The 18721-nt window shown below is 46.5% G+C and overlaps 1 protein-coding gene across 1 annotated transcript; it reads left to right on the top strand.

Annotated features, from left to right (window-relative positions):
• Positions 1-310: 310 nt before the first annotated feature.
• Positions 311-18428, top strand: LOC122373721. Its single transcript, XM_043352059.1, has 2 exons — positions 311-763; positions 18249-18428. Exons 1-2 carry the CDS (start codon positions 572-574, stop codon positions 18426-18428), a joined length of 372 nt encoding a protein of 123 aa, XP_043207994.1. The 5' UTR covers positions 311-571.
• Positions 18429-18721: the final 293 nt, after the last annotated feature.

Here is an 18721-nt window from a genome sequence, read left to right as displayed (position 1 = left end):
GTCAAAAAGATAACAGGTTCAACTAAGATAAAATGATGAATAATTATATACTCTTCGTACGACCAACGAAGATCGTCCCGATTCTCGATTGAAAATTAAGGAGCACCTACGTTCCTCTCATTTAGTAAACGCTATCATCGACATTCGACACCTTCGGGATCATAGCACTCAGCTCACCGATGAAATTCGATCGCTCTCTCGCTCCGGTCGGAGCAGAGGAGCGCGAGGGTCAGGGGCGGTGCGCGCCGGCCCAGTCGCTGGGGGGCGGTGTTGGACTCTCGGAGGGAGCTCAGTCGGCGTGCGGTGGTCGTCGCGTGAGGTCGACGACGTGATCTTTCTCGTGGTGGCATTGCGAGTGACCACGACTTGCGAAGTCATGTCTCAGTGTGTATGCGTGAGAAAGTGTGTGTTTTCGGCAGCTGTGTCTATCTCAGTGTAGCGTCGCGTCTTGGAAGCGATCAGACGCGGTGTTTCTTTCGGGGTTTCTCTCGGTGCTGGCGTAACTGCGGTGTCCGTGGTGAGGTGCCGGGACGTAGTCACCCTACTGGCTGTGTTCTCCTCTCATATTACCATGGAAACCAGGCGACGATGGGGTCAGTGCAACGGGAGCTCGTGTCAAAGGACAGGGGAAGCGGCGGCGGCTGCCGCGGCTGACCCTGATAGTATCGAGTTGACCTGCGTGCCGCCGCTGCCACAGGACCTGGAGCAACACATCAGGGAGTGTCAGTGCTCATGTGATCACCTAGGCTTCGGAAACTTCAAGGTAGGAATGGGGATACACTGGCCTATGTAGGGGAGGGACAATAAATTAATTATGCGATATGGGTAATTTCTGAACTTGATATGAAAATGCCTAATTGCCTATAACTTGACTTGTCTATGCACGGGCGGAACAGTAACTTAAATTTAGCCATGTGGGTGATTGGTGAACTCGATAAGAAAAATCCATCCATTAAACATTAGTTTATGCGGGCACAACATGGGCAAGTGCAAGTGCCTGCCACCACTTTATTCATGACGATTAGCTCATGGCTGACGACTTTGCGAGCACATGCAAACGTAGTCAAACATCTTTTTTTCAGTCAAGCCATATTTCAAGCCCTGAGCGTCAAACTGTTCCAGATCAACTACTCTGGAAAGTAATAATTTGTGTTGAGTAACTTAGAAGCCTGCGTATACTCGCAGTTAGTTTTTTTTTTCTAATACGCCTAAATAGGCATGTGATTTGCGTCTAGCCGGTGGATGAATGTGTCAGGTGATAACCACATCCTATCTTTTGTATTCTCAAATTTTAAAAAGGGAGTCTCACGCTAAATAAGCACGTTTATCACGCTTGTGGTTACGAGCGAGCGAGCGCAGCGAGCGAAGCGAAGTCATTTCAATATAACGGAAAAATCTCAGTATGAGCGGCCCGGCCCGGCCCGGCCCGGCCCGGCCCGGCCCGGCCCGGCCTGTAACGCTTTTGAGAGGCTTATATCTCAGCAACCGCTGGACCGATTGGCCTGCGGTCTTTTTTGCTGGGTAGCCCCATCCCTTCTACCCCGTAATTGACTACTTTTGATACATCTCAGTGACCGTCGTGGCACGTGCCACGTGAAAAGTCAAGGGTGTTCAAGCAGTTTTGCAAAAGTAGTGATTTTGAGAGGCCCATATCTCACGCGGCTTGAACGATTGACTTGCGGTAAATTTTATAGGGTAGCTGCACCCCTTCTACCAAAGGTCGGATACTCTTGATCTATGTGAGTGACCCCCAGTGCACGTGCAAAATACAACAATAAGAGGTGCCAAATTTGTTCCCATTTCAGTAACTCGGTAATTACTGGGGCGATTTCGCTGAAACTTGGCATACAGGTAGGCAACCACCAGGCAATGCATTCCCATGTGTTGCGGTTAGGGGCTACTGCACGTGCGCACGTGCAGGGGGCGTTTCCAGATCTCGAGAACGGCTGGGCCGATTGCGCTCAAATTTGGTACACGGTTGGGGACCGGTTAGTAGGGTGCCGTGCAAAAGTCAGTTTGGACCCCGTTTGCACGTGCGCACGTGCAGAATGCCGCTTCCAGATCTCAGGAACGGCTGGGCCGATTGCGTTCAAATTTGGCACACCGCTAGCGACCGGTTAGAAGGGTGCTTTGCACAAGCCCGTTGGAAGTACCCTCTCGCCCTTCCGCACGTGCAGGGCTCACTATCTCGCTCGCTCGTTCTTCGCCCAAAAGGCGTTTTACTGGTTGGATAACAGCATAAAAGCGGACATTCTAATGCATGTGACATACGGCCTTGCATGTGACGTTAGCTTCTCCTCAGTTATACTCGTACAATAAATGTTTACTGGATTCAGTGTAAAGATATTTTCAAATAGGACAATACGGCAAAAACATTAGAAACTGCATCAAGAACAACCTTTTGCATCTTTCACCATTTTCCTGAGAACAATACTGGCAAATTGATATCACCCAGGGGCACGAGTTCGCATTCTAACTTGAATCTTAATAACGAAGCAAGGATTTCTAATTCTAATTAGCGGGCGCGACTCCGACTGAAATTACCATAGCCTTTAGCGCCGAGACGCAACGCTATTTTGAGGCGAATACGGTGAATAGGAATGCAAGTCATAACATTCATTCAGCCATTGCACTCGAGCTTCTCACCAATTGGCAACCCGCTGCAAGAAGAGGCAAGCCGAGGTAATTAAAATGTAAAACCGAAATATTACATCCATGGCGTGGGCTTAAACTTGTAATTATCTATCCTTTTATTCCAGTCTGTAGTAATAAATCTCCAGCTGCGCTCTGGCAAAGCTGCCAGTAAAACTCGGCAACAACAATAAATTTCGGCCGGCGGTACCACGGTGTGACATGTGTCGGGAATTCCCAGCCACTCATTTTGCCCAGAAAAGCTGACGGCTGCTCAACGGACTGAAAAATAGCGTGACTTGTTCATGCCTCAGCTATACTGATGTCGTTTGATTCAATTTGTGGTTTAAAATTCAGCCTGCGGTAAAGCTGAATCGAGAAGCAAATGAAAAATGTTTGTTGCTGGTTCAGCAGATATCTAAAATTAGCTGTGCTAGCTAAATGCACAAGGGGTAAATTTGATGGCAGCATAATGGCATCCGTGACGTCTTTGACCCGCTGGTAACGTCGCGAATAGTGTCTTATCACGAGTGTCTGAGGAAAATATAAAAGCCATTTAAAAATAAGTTATTATGTCGTACCTGATAATCTTTGTCCCACAGTTTTGTGAAATGATGTAGCTCTAATGAATGCCTCCATAGTACCCGACCGGTACTCAACAGGTCCAGCCTCTACTACTGAGGCATACAAAATTAAACGGAATGATGAAACCTTATAAGTTAGATTATTAAGAATGAGTGGATACTCGTAAGTTGACAGAACCCTCTATAAAGCCTGAAACAGACTCTTTCCGCAGTCAGGAAATCGCATGCGAGAGCCTATTCAAATACATGGAAGCACGCTCGCATCAATCACACGCACCTCCCGCAAGCGATTGATGCGAGAAGAATTATAATGTATTTGAATAGGCTCTCGCATGCGATTTCCTGAACGCGGAAAGAGTCTGTTTCAGCCTTAAGACAGCAAGCCAACCAATGTTTCTCTTTCTTCAAAACTCAAAACATACGGAAGTACACTAGGTATCACTTTTGGCATCGTTACACACTACACAATGAATCGGTGAAACACATTACTTTTTTAGCAAATATTTCACTTCTTATACCCACCTTAATTTATTCCATGAAGAATAATTAATCAAAACTTTCATTGCACCCTTCCCACAGCCACGATAAACGCATTGTGAAATTATCAATCTTTATGCGTGAAAAATAGATTTTCACGTCATAAACTAATGGTTCAGTCTTACTGCGAGTAGGCGCCAGTTAGCGGCGATGGCGTACTTTTGACTCGATTTTGTGAATGAATAGCAGTCTTTGAAGATCAGCAAGCCTGTAATGTCGCCGAACTTTGTTTCAAAATTACCAAATACCTACGATATGTTCTTGTTCGGTCCCTCGCTTGATCGATGAAAAGAAAAGAAAAACAAGCTTTGGTAACAACTACTATTCACTCAGTGCCTCATTTGTCTGGTTCTTTTTGCAGATGACATATGTAGCGATCATGAGAGGAAAAACTATTTAATTACCCACATCAATAAGGACTCATAACGCTTTAAAATGTTACTATTTACGTCAAACACTATTTCCTTACATCCATCAAGCCCTTGCTCCGTGCGGTGTCTACAGGCGAGTCTATGGAGTTTCGTTTCGACGGGATTTTCAATCTCACCATTTTCTCGTCAAGTCGGCTCGATCTGTCGGATTGGCAGTTTTTATTCCGCGACTGTGTGTCGACTCAAAGAGAAATGATTTATGCTGAGAGCTCGCGAGACGCGCGTGATAAGACGGCCAAAATTTTGCACGAGTGCTCTCAGTCACATTGAACGATGTTCGGGAGCATTTATTGGATGTTGCTCTGATACAGCATGCTTCTCGCTTAAAATTTTCCATCGATACAGCGATGTTTAGATTTAGTAGGATTACAATATTGAAAAGAAAAAAAAACACTGATAAAAATTATGACTTATAAAATGGTATTTCAAGACGGAGACAACCCTGTACCTACTTTATTAGAAATCTATCCTGTACATATTGTTTGCTTTCCATAGCTCAGCTAACAACGATAACAAATCATATTTAGGCGGTTGCTTGTGTTTGTGTGAAACAAAATGCAGTGAGCCTAGTGAAATACCTTCTAATTCCTTACATCGATAATGAGTCACTGTTTTGAAAACCATAAAGTTTTAACAAAAATGCCCTATACATTAATATGTGCCCCTATGCCATACACATGTAGCAAAGTACGAGTGCAGAGTAATTCTCTCATCCAAAACACCACTCATTTTCAATTCCGCATTTCCAATCACTTCCTCCTCGTGCAATCCAGGCAGCGCAGTGGAGCGCTGGGCTGGGCCACTCCCAGATCAATAGGAATACTCCCTCCTACATACTGTATATAAGCGGAGCGGCTCTAGGGCCGCGGCCGCCACCGGTGCCTTCGAGGAGATGTAAAAACCCAACTGCCAGCATAGATCGCGACCTAAATCCGGGGCCGGGCCGGCCTGCCGTCGTAAGTCGCCGCGCCCGAGTGCAGACCGTCTCGGTCGAGCGGCCGGCGGTCGGTCCCGCTCTGCACGTGGCCAGGAATTTGGACTGCGGGGCACGCAGCCGTTTGACCAGAGGTTGGTTTATAGGTCAACTCTGAATGGATTGTCGTCAAACTTGAATTGATGGGTGTGTTATGTTCATACTTCGCGCTGAGACGTTAGAACCTCGTTTAGCGGCAGGGTGGCTCGCTTTTTGCCCATCTCACCGGACCTCTCACGGCTCGCTGATGGGCTAATCCTGATCACTGTGATCAGCTCTTCGGCCGGAGCTCGGCTGAGCTCTCTCAGCTCCTGTGCTTTTTGTCGGCGTCCGCTGTGAGCTGCTAATGACGCCAATTGGGCGACGATCGGAAGTTGCGATAGAGGAAATTTGGAGCTGTGCAGCTCCCTGCCCGCCGTACGCTGACGCATAACGAGCGACCGACGATTCCGATGGGGTTAATTGAAGCGTGACAAAGCTGTTGGCGAGGTGCCTAATGGGGAGTTTATAATGAGGCCGGGGGCAAGGTTGCCTAAATAATGCAGTGATGTGCTGTGGTAGAATAAGCAATGTGCTGCGTTGATGAGGCGGTTTGGTATCTTGCCGTGCTACTTGACATTTTAGTTGATACGGTTACTACTAAAATGCCTAAGAATGATAGCAGAAAGGACTGCACATTTCTGTCGAAACCGCATAGAAGCATAAAGCAACCGTTATTCTTCAAGTTATTCCCAACCTGGAATGTTTCCCATACGTTTCCCCTTGATGTAAGGAGCAATAATAACACACACAATGAGGAGTAGACCCTGCAGAACATAGACGTTCATTTAAACAGTAAACGTCAATTATACCGAGCGCCCCATCAACCATAAGCTCTCGACGCCACAGACCAATTATCGCCCTGATGCTGGCTGACGGAACAATGACAAATTCTGATATTTCATTTCACGGAATTAGACGGGGCCTAGCCATATTCAACAGTTCTCTAAAGCGAATGGCAGTTGAATTGCTGAATCGTCAGAGAAGGAGGCGATGTGTTGAAGATTATTGCTGACTCGACACCTACAGCGGAGAAGACGGGGTGCTTCACGCACGCAGTGGAGCTGAATTCGGACATGAATATGGACTGCGTATGAATATAGGTTATGACATAACTTCTGCTTACATTAGACAACTGTACACAATGCATATTTATGATGAATTGGTGTTCATTTCCGAGTTGGGTCGCCTGGAAGTAGACGTAGCCACAGTAACGACTAAAACACTGCGTTGCTTGAAAAGTCGGAAGCACTTCATATGTTTTATGTTGTCTATAATTTTTGAAATTCGCATGTTTGATCAGAAAACCAATTGTCCTTCTCTAGAGCATTCATAAAACTAGTTGTTGGACCAGTTCTTGTTCTGCGGTCATTTATGCATGTGCTCTCTGCAACTTATTTCTACGCGTGCCCCGTCAGTCATTTCAAAGCTGAGGCATGTCAGCGATGAATATTCCTGAGCAGCTCCGTTTTAACGGCCCCTGGCAATGTCAGGAATGGGCTGAGGAGGGCAGTCACGTACGCGCCTGTCCGAGCAGGCACGTGAGATTAAACACGCCGCCGGGTGAAATTCGCCGAACATGGATCCAATCGCTCGCCGGTGGGCTGGGTGACACGGGGCCCCATGGACCCTCAGGTGACTTCTATAAAATATCGTAGAACCAACGAGCTACTCTATAAATGATGTATAACATTTTTAGATGCAGAAGACTGGTGTCAATGATCACATGCCACGCCGGATGGCTTCATACGTAACACTCCGGAAGCAGCGAGAAGCCACTGACGAGCCGCCATGGTACGCTGTGAACTGAATGATTGTTGTGAATTGGTGAAACTCACACGGCTACATTTGAAGTTACGGTGTCGTGAAATCGTAAATTTCTCCAAACAAAAAGAATGAAACAAAAGAAGACATATTTACAATGACGGCAGACGACATCTTGGTGTGGCATCTTCCTCCAGACCACCAGCGAAGCGGCTTTTCTTCATCCTCTTTCCATATGTTATCTCGATCCCTTCTGCACACACTCTGAGAGATCGAACAAACGAACGCTAATATACTGGGTCCCTTTTCGCGGCGCGCGACGGCGTGGGCCGATAAGTGTTAGCGTGGGACCGAGCTAATCTGCCCGGTATTGATCCTGGTTACCGAGCTGACTGGTGTGAGAAGATCCAGGGTAAGAGGATCCAGGGTGAGAGACTCCGGAGTGAGAAACTGCTTCTTGGTGAGATGCTCTTGGGTCAGAGGCTAGCGGTCGTAGACTCCGAAGTGGGAGTCCAGGTTAAGCCCGACTTGGGCATCAGAGTTATTGAGGTGAAACTCGAGAGTGATTGGCTGAGCGATAAGATTTCGAAGGGAGATGTTTTTGAGCAAGAGAAGTCAGAGAATCCGTGACTATGAGCTCTAGTGACAGATACTTTACATAGGCCAGATATTCATGTGAAACTGTCTGAAAGTACGTAATTTGTGGGGCATTGTCTACGACTCTTGAAGCCACGTAGCCTCAGATTTTCTCGATCGTTGGAGCATCGGTTTGCGGGTGTTTTCATGGCTACAGATGCTCTCTGCTCTGTTGAAGCGTTCGGTTCCGGCAGCGGAGGCTGAGCTGAAGTTAAATTTACCAGCGGCACTTCCCAGCTTGCGGTTCACATGGCGCAGAGCAAGGATCCGCGTGGGCCCAGAGCTCATTATAATGCGGCTCGCCTCGAGTCAAGCGATTCGTGCGTGTGATTATTGAAATTAAAGGCGGGCATAAAGAGGCTTGATATTCTATGCATGCCAGCATGTTAAGTACGTCGCAATGCTTCAGAAAGTCTTGCATGACTTTTCTAATAGCTAGATGGGCTGATGACTTGTTAATCGTAGACAGTTGGTCGTGCCTAAGGGCAAATATGATTTAATCATATCTTATATTTATTCACTCAACTGTATTGGCCGGTGAACAGAAACCAGTTTCAATCACCAGAAAACAACCAGAAGCCATCAATTTCTTTCTGACGCGTTGCACCGGAAGCCTCGATTTACTATATCACTTTATGTATGGGCACCGGTCACTGTGGTTCATTTTTGGTACTAGTAACTCCTTTCTATTTCTGGCACACCAGTCACTTCGTCTCCCATATCCGCAGTCAACGCCCGCCGACTGCTCAATGAAAGCACAATTCAGACTCCCCATCATCAGAGGGATCCCTGCGGCCCAGGCTCGGCTCGGGTCCACTGTCTGTTCCGTTCTATTTCTATGCAGATCCGCCTTATCGCAGGAATGTTGCAGCATAAAGCAGGCGGTCGGGCGGCGCCGGCCTGCGACAGAGATGGCCTAAGAGTGGAGTGGCTGTGGGTCAGCCCTGTCACTCGCCACGGCTCGATGGCTGCAGGGCCATCGAATGGATTCAGAAAGCTGGAGCGTCAGTGGTTATGTTTATGTTTTGAATGCCAATATGCATTCCATACTACCATGTCAAATGTTCGTATAATGCATAAGTCATAACCACTGGGAGTGATGTGAACTCAGCATTATACAAACAACTGGTTGGCAGCCTGAGCTTAGTCGACCGCTTATCACAAAGTTATGATTGCATGAAGCGTACAGAAATACTACGTTCCCGCTTGATGTGCCCCCTGGTACTCATGAATGTAGATTATCTGCGTGTTTGACGGCTGAGTGGTGACCCAAATGCGGCAGCTTTATCGCTTGCCGTGGAGTGTGCCCGAATCCGGCGACTCTATCGTTTTCTGTGGTCGCCGTCCTTTGCAGCCAGCATCTCTGATTCAGAAGCCCGTCTTCTGTCACTTCCAGTGGCGTTTGTGACCGATGAGAAAGACTTCCTTGTTTTTCATGAGATGAGTTCTTAGTAGAGACGTGTAATGTGCATTGTGCCGTGCTCTACGCTTTTAAGCATTGATACCCAAACGATCAATTCAGGCAATTACACAGAACAAAAATACAAACTGATGAACAGGTGTCTGATAGCCATCTGCACGCAAGACATAGCTCTCTCAACCAGCTGATCATGCAACCGTCATCCCATTTATCGCTCGGACAGACATCGCACCACGTCTGGTGATGCCGGCGGTGCCTCAGGGAATTATACACGGTCGCTATGTCTCATCCCCTTCCCTGGCCGGTGTCTCGGCGGTCGGCCGGGCCTAATCGAGTCAGGCAGGCGCGGCGGAGCGGTGCTCTCACCGCGGCTGGACAGAGGAGCAGGTGAGGCCTCTCGGTCGGTGAGGCCTCTCGGTCCGACACCCGCGGGATGCCGGGGAAAGGCCGGACCAGGCGCCAGCCGACCACACCGCAGTGGGGTGGGACGGGTGGGGGATAGAGACGGGAGGGAGGAAGGGGGAGAGGGAGAGGGAGAGGGAGAGGGGGAGGGAGAGGGAGAGGGAGAGGGAGAGGGAGAGGGAGAGAGAGAGGGAGAGGGAGAGGGAGAGAGAGAGAGAGAGAGAGAGAGAGAGAGAGAGAGAGAGAGAGAGAGAGAGAGAGAGAGAGAGAGAGAGAGAGAGAGAGAGAGAGGGAGGGAGGGAGACGGGGAAGGGAAAAGAGAGATGGGATGGGAGAGAGACGAAAGGAACTAACCAGAGCGAAAGAGCAACGGAAGAGGCGGGATAAGGGACAGGGGTTAGGTTAGGATCAAGGAAAGGGATTCGGTGGATTAGGCTGTTGCTTGCAAAGAAATATCTGCAAGAGGGTGATTGTTGCAAAATCAGTGATAAATGTGTCAATCAAAAATGCAAATCGCCGGAAGAAAACTACAACAAGTCGCACGCAAGTGCTTTAGCTCACATCAAATGTTTTTTTTTATAAACAAACCTGCGTCTTAGAGCACACCCCACGTGCCTGTCAACCACACCTACACCACTTGTGTCTGTCTTTCGATCACAGCACAGAGAAGGCTGGCTCCGGTATGAGATGAAGCGCTGTCTCGGCCGGAAAAATGGCTGTCTGGCGGGCCGGCGAGCCAGCCGCCTCTCACGGGAGCAATGCGAAACGGCCGCCGACCGGCGACGTCGGCCGACCGCGGAGAGTTCGTCGATTTTCGATTGGCAGACAGACCCGACGGTTGCCGAAGCCGAGGCCGCGAGAGGTCATTGGTGGTCTGGGTCGAACCGCGCTGCGCAACCGTGACGCAGGGGTGTCTAAAATCACTGGCCATGTGGGTGGAGGTTTCATGTGTATGGAGCTGGTAAATTGATCGGAATAAATTGCATTGCAGGCCAACGAGTGAAGCCACGCCGAGGCTGATTTTGTCCACACGATTACGGGGCCATATATATCAGTCCATTGCGCTAGACACCGCGTTGTCGGCGGCAGACATGTTGCCCATCATGAGCATGGCTCCAGCGAAAGCCGTGCTCCCCATGGCAGACAACTGTTACGGCAGGACAATGTCTCGTTAGCATGTGGCCACCGTTCCTCGTACCATCTAATATCCTATTCGAGTGCCGACGACCGGTTGGATTGTCACAATGAAGTTAGTTCATTTGACCTGGAACAGAGTGTGACCGGTACTTCAGCTGGGATCCAATTTCACAGCAGTTTGTCGGCGAGCTGCGGCAGCTGCCGCACAACTTCCTACTGACACCGGTCACCGGTCAGGGCACTGAGGGTCAGACGGGGTTAGACGCGGTCAGATAAGGCCGGTTGGGGTCGGGTAGGGTCGGACATGGTCAGACGGATAAGGTCAGACATGATCAGAATCGGACAGCGTCAGACGGGGTCAGAGTCGACAGGGGGAGAAGGGTCGGCCAGGATTAGATAGAGTTAGAGAGCGTCGTACAACGGCAGAGAAGGTCGGATAGGGCCAGGCAAGATCAGGCAAGGTCGAACAGGGACTCCCACCGCCTCGCGCGGCGGGCCAGTATGTATGGAAAACGCTCATCTGCATTATCCGTGCAACATCGTTCAGTAGTGTTGGTTGTGCGTTTCACAAATGATGAAGAAACTCAGAACGGCAAATATGTAGGACGGTTGCAAAAGATAAAGAAGTCTTTGAAGCCATGAGCATTATAACTTTTTTAACATGAAGTTGTCTGCCATCTTTGATGTACCTTCTTCCACTAATCTGATGACAATCACCGATGTATCTCTTGAAATGTAACACAAACATCAGAAATGTAATTTGAAGAACTTTAAGTAGCGATATGAAATGGATACAACATCGTAGGTGTATGAGAATCATCTATGTTTGATCAGCGTTTAAAGAACCTTTTCAACCAACTATTTTCAGATGAATATGCATGCAGTGTACACAATCTAATGTGAAGCTCCGGTTTGCACATTAAACATTCAGCCTCTCGCAGCTGCCACCGCAGGCGGCGAGTCCCATACGGGCTCCAGCCGTGCTTATTAAGAGAAATGGAGCTACCGTTTGTCTGTATACACCGGGGCGGTGGGGGGGGGGGGGCGCTGTTCTACTTCCCATAGTCGGACGGAGTGTTCCGGCAGGAAGCCCAACTGCCGAGCTACAACCGGGTCCCTACCGTGTACTGCCGGGGGCCCTCACTAAACACTGCCGGGGGCCCTCACAGGCCACTGTACCGGACCCTCACGGCCCACTGTCTTGGGCCGTCACTGGTCTGCCTTGGACCCTCACTGGATTCTGTCCCAGGCCCTCACTGGCTCCTGTCCCGGGCTATCACCGTCCCTGGGCCCCTCAGGCTGCTGCCCTAGGCCTCTGCGCGAAATGTCTGAATCTCACCCAGATTATTGTTTTCAGTCAAACGCGGGGAACGACCGGCCGAGCCGACACTTTGCCGAGAGAACAGCGCCAGCGGGAGCCATAACCGGCATGCGCGCCTCCCATTTGGCACGGTGTTTGCGCTCATATGGTGCGAGCGGCACGCTCGTCCCTGTTGACTGTCTACATATGAACGGCAAACAAAACAATCAGACAAAGGCAACGGTGCTCGACTGGCAGCCGGTATCAGGGTCAGCGGGACGAGCGCGCTTTTATTGGACGCCCGTGTAGAGGTGGACCTCTGCTCGCAACAGGGCGGAAGAGAAAAGACTGACGGCAAATATATCTAAGGAATCGGTAGCTTTTCTAAAGAAAGCTTTTGTCGGGGAAGCGCTTCTTGCTACGGCTCGATTTCTAAGGAATCCGGAAGCGTTCTCGTCGGAGAATTAATATCTGACTGAATGCGGAAATGAGACTGGGTCATCTTTTATCGGAAGGCCGAACGGGATGCGTATCGGACGATTCGTTTCGGGTCAGTTAAAGGGACCATCCCACCTTAACATTAGTTTTGAGTTGAGATAGCCAAGTTTGCGGCCAGGCTCAGAAACCACCATTTATCCTGGTCGCAACCCCCGCAGCTTTATGGTGTTCAAGAAATTTCTTCCCTTTACTTGCAGGGTGGGACCAGCTTAGTCCCTATCTCTTAACCATTAGCGGTTTTTTGATGACGTCAGCAGTCATTTCAACGCCCGCCATTCCTTGAACCCGAGTTTTGCTGACCTTGAGCTCCCTTTTTTATCAACGTGAAATCCGTCGTCGGCGCTGAGAAAGCCTATTGCTTTTCATTTTAATTTGAATATTAGAAGATACCCACCACTGGAACTTGGACTGATATTATACCAAGGCCGAAGATGATCAAGCTGCCTGCTATATCTGGAGCTTGGTGTTCAACTTCAACATGGAATAAAAAACAAAATATCAAAGCAAACTGGATATGGTACTGCAAGTTAAAGTGCAAAGAAATTTGAAGAGCTGACAATTGACATTAATTCTTTCCCTGCAAGGTTTCCATATGGAGATCACAGTCACACCATGAAGAAATATTTTTGATGTTAACAGTTGAAAGGGGATTTATCTTCCAGTTTAGACGAAAGACGCTGCTGACTGTCTTTGGAAAAGGATGTCGGCATGAGGTGCAATTGTGCTTGTGAAGTGGTTATAACTGGTCTTTTCACAGTATTAAATTGAATGTGCCATTGCAGCCAAGTGTGTTATCATGTAAGGTAAAATCAAAACTACAATGTTGGTTTTACGAGCATTGAGAAGGCTGGTAGGTAACACCTGCCTGTGCTCGTAAATCATGCTGCCAGAGTATTCTAAATTAATTTTATCATACACTTTTGTTGTCCAGAATGGTTGCACTATTGTTTGGTATCATATTATTCCATGTAAATATGGTAGTGTAAAGTCCGACCAACATGTTACCAGATTTGAAGCTGTTACGTTACCTAAGTACCTGTTTTTTACTGGCGTGGTGAATGTCACCTGGATTTTGTTTTGAGGTGCAGACCTAGTAACTCTGACTACATGGGTTTGAAGCTATTATCTATTCTGTTTTTACTGGCCTGGTGAATGGCGACTGATGTTGTCCGTGGACCGTGGATGGCACTGAAACAAATTTTGAGTGTTTTGTACAGTGTTTTAATACAATGCTGAGGGCTGAAAGTTGTCTTGTTTAGAGTGGTGAAAGTTCAGGATATGCCAGCCACCATGGTGGGTCAGAGTTAAATGTGTTGCAGTCAGTTCGGCTTCGGCAAGCACACGGATGGGCATACGCATCGAGACCTGCTCTGCCATACTTTCAGCCAATTTTACCTAGGTAAGTCTTTTCTTTTTTCTGCCAAAAGCTATGACATTGTGAATTTCAGCACTGTGGCCTGTGTGTAGCTTTCAGGAAAGCAATTCTAAATAAAGCTCTGATAAAGTGCAAAATCAGCAATGCAGCCCTCTATTACATTTTCTACAACATCTTACTTGTTCCTTGCATGGAGAGAAAAATGCAATGTTATGAATTCGTTTATTCACATAATTTGACAAGCATGCAGTTACCTGCTACTATCACTGCACAAAACAGAGCAGAAAACATCAGTTGATCAAACACAAGACATAACAGAAGTTTACAACATAGGGCTGCCGAACCTGCTTCCTCCCACCACAGTTGATGCCATTTCCTAGCCTGGCTTGATGTGAGCACTGAATAGCTGCTTTGTCTAATTACAGCTCACTACCATTCAACTTAAACTACTCTCTAGTGAGAGCGTTCAGTGTTCATAGCAGCTCGACAGACGACAGACAACAAACATCTTGACAAACCAACCAGTATTTGATTTGGCTAATGATTTATGTGCTTGTTGTATCATGGCCAAACTACTTTAACAGCAATAATCCCTGTTTCATCTTGATCTTGCTTTTATTTCCATTTGAACTCAGATCTTGAAACAATCATCTGAAGTGATATCAGATACTGGCTTCTGTTTCTCTTGAAAGCAAGTTAAAACAACAATGATAAACTAAGGCAGGAGATGTGAGTTGTGGCAGTAGATTTTTGATCCAACATATGTCAACCTTATATTGCTTGAGACCTCTGTGACAGACAAACAAATATTTATAGTTTTTTGATAGTTTGGATTCTTGGCTTGATTTAGCAGATCAGCTGTGAACCTTGACTTTGAAATCACATAAATGTCATGGTACCCGAACGAATCCTCGCATGACATTTCTTCGTAGCACAATTTTTCGTCCGCATTTCTTCGTCTACAAATCTTCGTCGGTGTATTTATTTGTCCCTCAATGCTTACTCTTGCATATATTTGCGTTGAAGAAGAAATGCGAGCCGATTTTCATATACCCTGGTGCGAGACAAAGTAATGCGATAGGTACGAATAAATGCCCTGACGAAGATTTGCAGACAAAGAATTGCGATACGAAGAAATGCCATAAGAATTGTCCTGGAATCCTTTATTGGCCATCATATATTGACCTTGATAAGATAAACGCATCATTCGCGCAATATTTGTCGCACTTTGATACCAAACTATTGCTTCCAAATGCCGACGTAAAGAAAACCTTTATGTGACGTCATAGAAACAGCGGATTTCCCTAAAAGTAAACAAAAATAAAAGTCTTATATCTCGAAAACGGGTGAATATTTTCCGGTAAAATTTGGTAGATGTTCATTTTCGCTCTTTGTGATTCACGCTACATCACTTTTATGCCAATTCATTAACTTTTTTGAAGGTGGGAGGGTCCCTTTAAAGGGACCATCCCACCTTAACATTAGTTTTGAGTTGAGATAGCCAAGTTTGCGGCCAGGCTCAGAAACCACCATTTATCCTGGTCGCAACCCCCGCAGCTTTATGGTGTTCAAGAAATTTCTTCCCTTTACTTGCAGGGTGGGACCAGCTTAGTCCCTATCTCTTAACCATTAGCGGTTTTTTGATGACGTCAGCAGTCATTTCAACGCCCGCCATTCCTTGAACCCGAGTTTTGCTGACCTTGAGCTCCCTTTTTTATCAACGTGAAATCCGTCGTCGGCGCTGAGAAAGCCTATTGCTTTTCATTTTAATTTGAATATTAGAAGATACCCACCACTGGAACTTGGACTGATATTATACCAAGGCCGAAGATGATCAAGCTGCCTGCTATATCTGGAGCTTGGTGTTCAACTTCAACATGGAATAAAAAACAAAATATCAAAGCAAACTGGATATGGTACTGCAAGTTAAAGTCCAAAGAAATTTGAAGAGCTGACAATTGACATTAATTCTTTCCCTGCAAGGTTTCCATATGGAGATCACAGTCACACCATGAAGAAATATTTTTGATGTTAACAGTTGAAAGGGGATTTATCTTCCAGTTTAGACGAAAGACGCTGCTGACTGTCTTTGGAAAAGGATGTCGGCATGAGGTGCAATTGTGCTTGTGAAGTGGTTATAACTGGTCTTTTCACAGTATTAAATTGAATGTGCCATTGCAGCCAAGTGTGTTATCATGTAAGGTAAAATCAAAACTACAATGTTGGTTTTACGAGCATTGAGAAGGCTGGTAGGTAACACCTGCCTGTGCTCGTAAATCATGCTGCCAGAGTATTCTAAATTAATTTTATCATACACTTTTGTTGTCCAGAATGGTTGCACTATTGTTTGGTATCATATTATTCCATGTAAATATGGTAGTGTAAAGTCCGACCAACATGTTACCAGATTTGAAGCTGTTACGTTACCTAAGTACCTGTTTTTTTACTGGCGTGGTGAATGTCACCTGGATTTTGTTTTGAGGTGCAGACCTAGTAACTCTGACTACATGGGTTTGAAGCTATTATCTATTCTGTTTTTACTGGCCTGGTGAATGGCGACTGATGTTGTCCGTGGATGGCACTGAAACAAATTTTGAGTGTTTTGTACAGTGTTTTAATACAATGCTGAGGGCTGAAAGTTGTCTTGTTTAGAGTGGTGAAAGTTCAGGATATGCCAGCCACCATGGTGGGTCAGAGTTAAATGTGTTGCAGTCAGTTCGGCTTCGGCAAGCACACGGATGGGCATACGCATCGAGACCTGCTCTGCCATACTTTCAGCCAATTTTACCTAGGTAAGTCTTTTCTTTTTTCTGCCAAAAGCTATGACATTGTGAATTTCAGCACTGTGGCCTGTGTGTAGCTTTCAGGAAAGCAATTCTAAATAAAGCTCTGATAAAGTGCAAAATCAGCAATGCAGCCCTCTATTACATTTTCTACAACATCTTACTTGTTCCTTGCATGGAGAGAAAAATGCAATGTTATGAATTCGTTTATTCACATAATTTGACAAGCATGCAGTTACCTGCTACTATCACTGCACAAAACAGAGCAGAAAACATCAGTTGATCAAACACAAGACATAACAGAAGTTTACAACATAGGGCTGCCGAACCTGCTTCCTCCCACCACAGTTGATGCCATTTCCTAGCCTGGCTTGATGTGAGCACTGAATAGCTGCTTTGTCTAATTACAGCTCACTACCATTCAACTTAAACTACTCTCTAGTGAGAGCGTTCAGTGTTCATAGCAGCTCGACAGACGACAGACAACAAACATCTTGACAAACCAACCAGTATTTGATTTGGCTAATGATTTATGTGCTTGTTGTATCATGGCCAAACTACTTTAACAGCAATAATCCCTGTTTCATCTTGATCTTGCTTTTATTTCCATTTGAACTCAGATCTTGAAACAATCATCTGAAGTGATATCAGATACTGGCTTCTGTTTCTCTTGAAAGCAAGTTAAAACAACAATGATAAACTAAGGCAGATGTGAGTTGTGGCAGTAGATTTTTGATCCAACATATGTCAACCTTATATTGCTTGAGACCTCTGTGACAGACAAACAAATATTTATAGTTTTTTGATAGTTTGGATTCTTGGCTTGATTTAGCAGATCAGCTGTGAACCTTGACTTTGAAATCACATAAATGTCATGGTACCCGAACGAATCCTCGCATGACATTTCTTCGTAGCACAATTTTTCGTCCGCATTTCTTCGTCTACAAATCTTCGTCGGTGTATTTATTTGTCCCTCAATGCTTACTCTTGCATATATTTGCGTTGAAGAAGAAATGCGAGCCGATTTTCATATACCCTGGTGCGAGACAAAGTAATGCGATAGGTACGAATAAATGCCCTGACGAAGATTTGCAGACGAAGAATTGCGATACGAAGAAATGCCATAAGAATTGTCCTGGAATCCTTTATTGGCCATCATATATTGACCTTGATAAGATAAACGCATCATTCGCGCAATATTTGTCGCACTTTGATACCAAACTATTGCTTCCAAATGCCGACGTAAAGAAAACCTTTATGTGACGTCATAGAAACAGCGGATTTCCCTAAAAGTAAACAAAAATAAAAGTCTTATATCTCGAAAACGGGTGAATATTTTCCGGTAAAATTTGGTAGATGTTCATTTTCGCTCTTTGTGATTCACGCTACATCACTTTTATGCCAATTCATTAACTTTTTTGAAGGTGGGAGGGTCCCTTTAAAAGGAAAGCGAGAGAGAGGGGTTGGACAGAGTGAGGAAGAGAGCGAGTTAGAGAGAGAGAGAGAGAGAGAGAGAGAGAGAGAGAGAGAGAGAGAGAGAGAGAGAGAGAGGGAGAGAGAGAGAGAGAGAGTTAGAGGGAGAGAGGCCACTTGTCGCTCGCTTATTAGTTATTCTCCTACTCTAAGTAGTAGGAAACCACCCGCCGTCCGCTCGTAAGTTCTTCTAACAAAGACCACCTAACCCCACCCGCCTGTCTCTCGTTCCTCCGCAGCCCTAACCACCTGCTCGCTGTTTCAGACCATCACCTACGTGGAGGGCCAGCACTGGGACAATGTGGACGTGATTGACGTCAAACCGTCCGCGTCCGCGTCCACCGTGGACATTCTGCACGGGGAGCTGCCCGGCGCCGGCTCGCCCTGCAGTCCCGAGCGGCATCGGCACGGCGAGAAAAAAGGTGAGACGGCACAGTGTCTGTGAGGGAGGCGAGGAGGGACTCAGACTGAGCGGAGGATATTCAGTGGATTGGTCTTACCTATGGTGCGATATAAGACTTGCTCCAATAGATGCCCTCTGTTTCATCGCTTTCTCCACAATTGCGCTCACACCTACGTAGGGTTGCTACATCTTAAGCCTCCAACGCAAAACTGCTTTCATCAACTGAAATGTCACTTGTAGGAGGAGGCTTTAGCGTCTTAACACTTCCATTGAAGGTCGCCGAATATAGCTCAAGCCGCTGCACACCTCGAGTGTCATCAGCCTTGCTTTATATA

Source organism: Amphibalanus amphitrite, unplaced genomic scaffold (genome assembly GCF_019059575.1).
Source record: "Amphibalanus amphitrite isolate SeventyFive unplaced genomic scaffold, NRLGWU_Aamphi_draft 001542F_arrow, whole genome shotgun sequence".
Lineage (NCBI taxonomy): Eukaryota > Metazoa > Arthropoda > Thecostraca > Balanomorpha > Balanidae > Amphibalanus > Amphibalanus amphitrite.
The sequence above is the reverse complement of the archived record's forward strand: the minus strand, read 5'-3'. Positions and strand labels throughout refer to the sequence as shown.

What these genes read in the sequence shown, in the direction of transcription:
- LOC122373721 (XM_043352059.1), top strand. Translation starts at nt 572, where the DNA reads ATGGAAACCAGGCGACGATGGGGTCAGTGCAACGGGAGCTCGTGTCAA. An exon ending in TAGGCTTCGGAAACTTCAAG is followed by an intron (nt 764 to 18,248) that starts GTAGGAATGGGG and finishes TCGCTGTTTCAG; the next exon opens with ACCATCACCTACGTGGAGGG.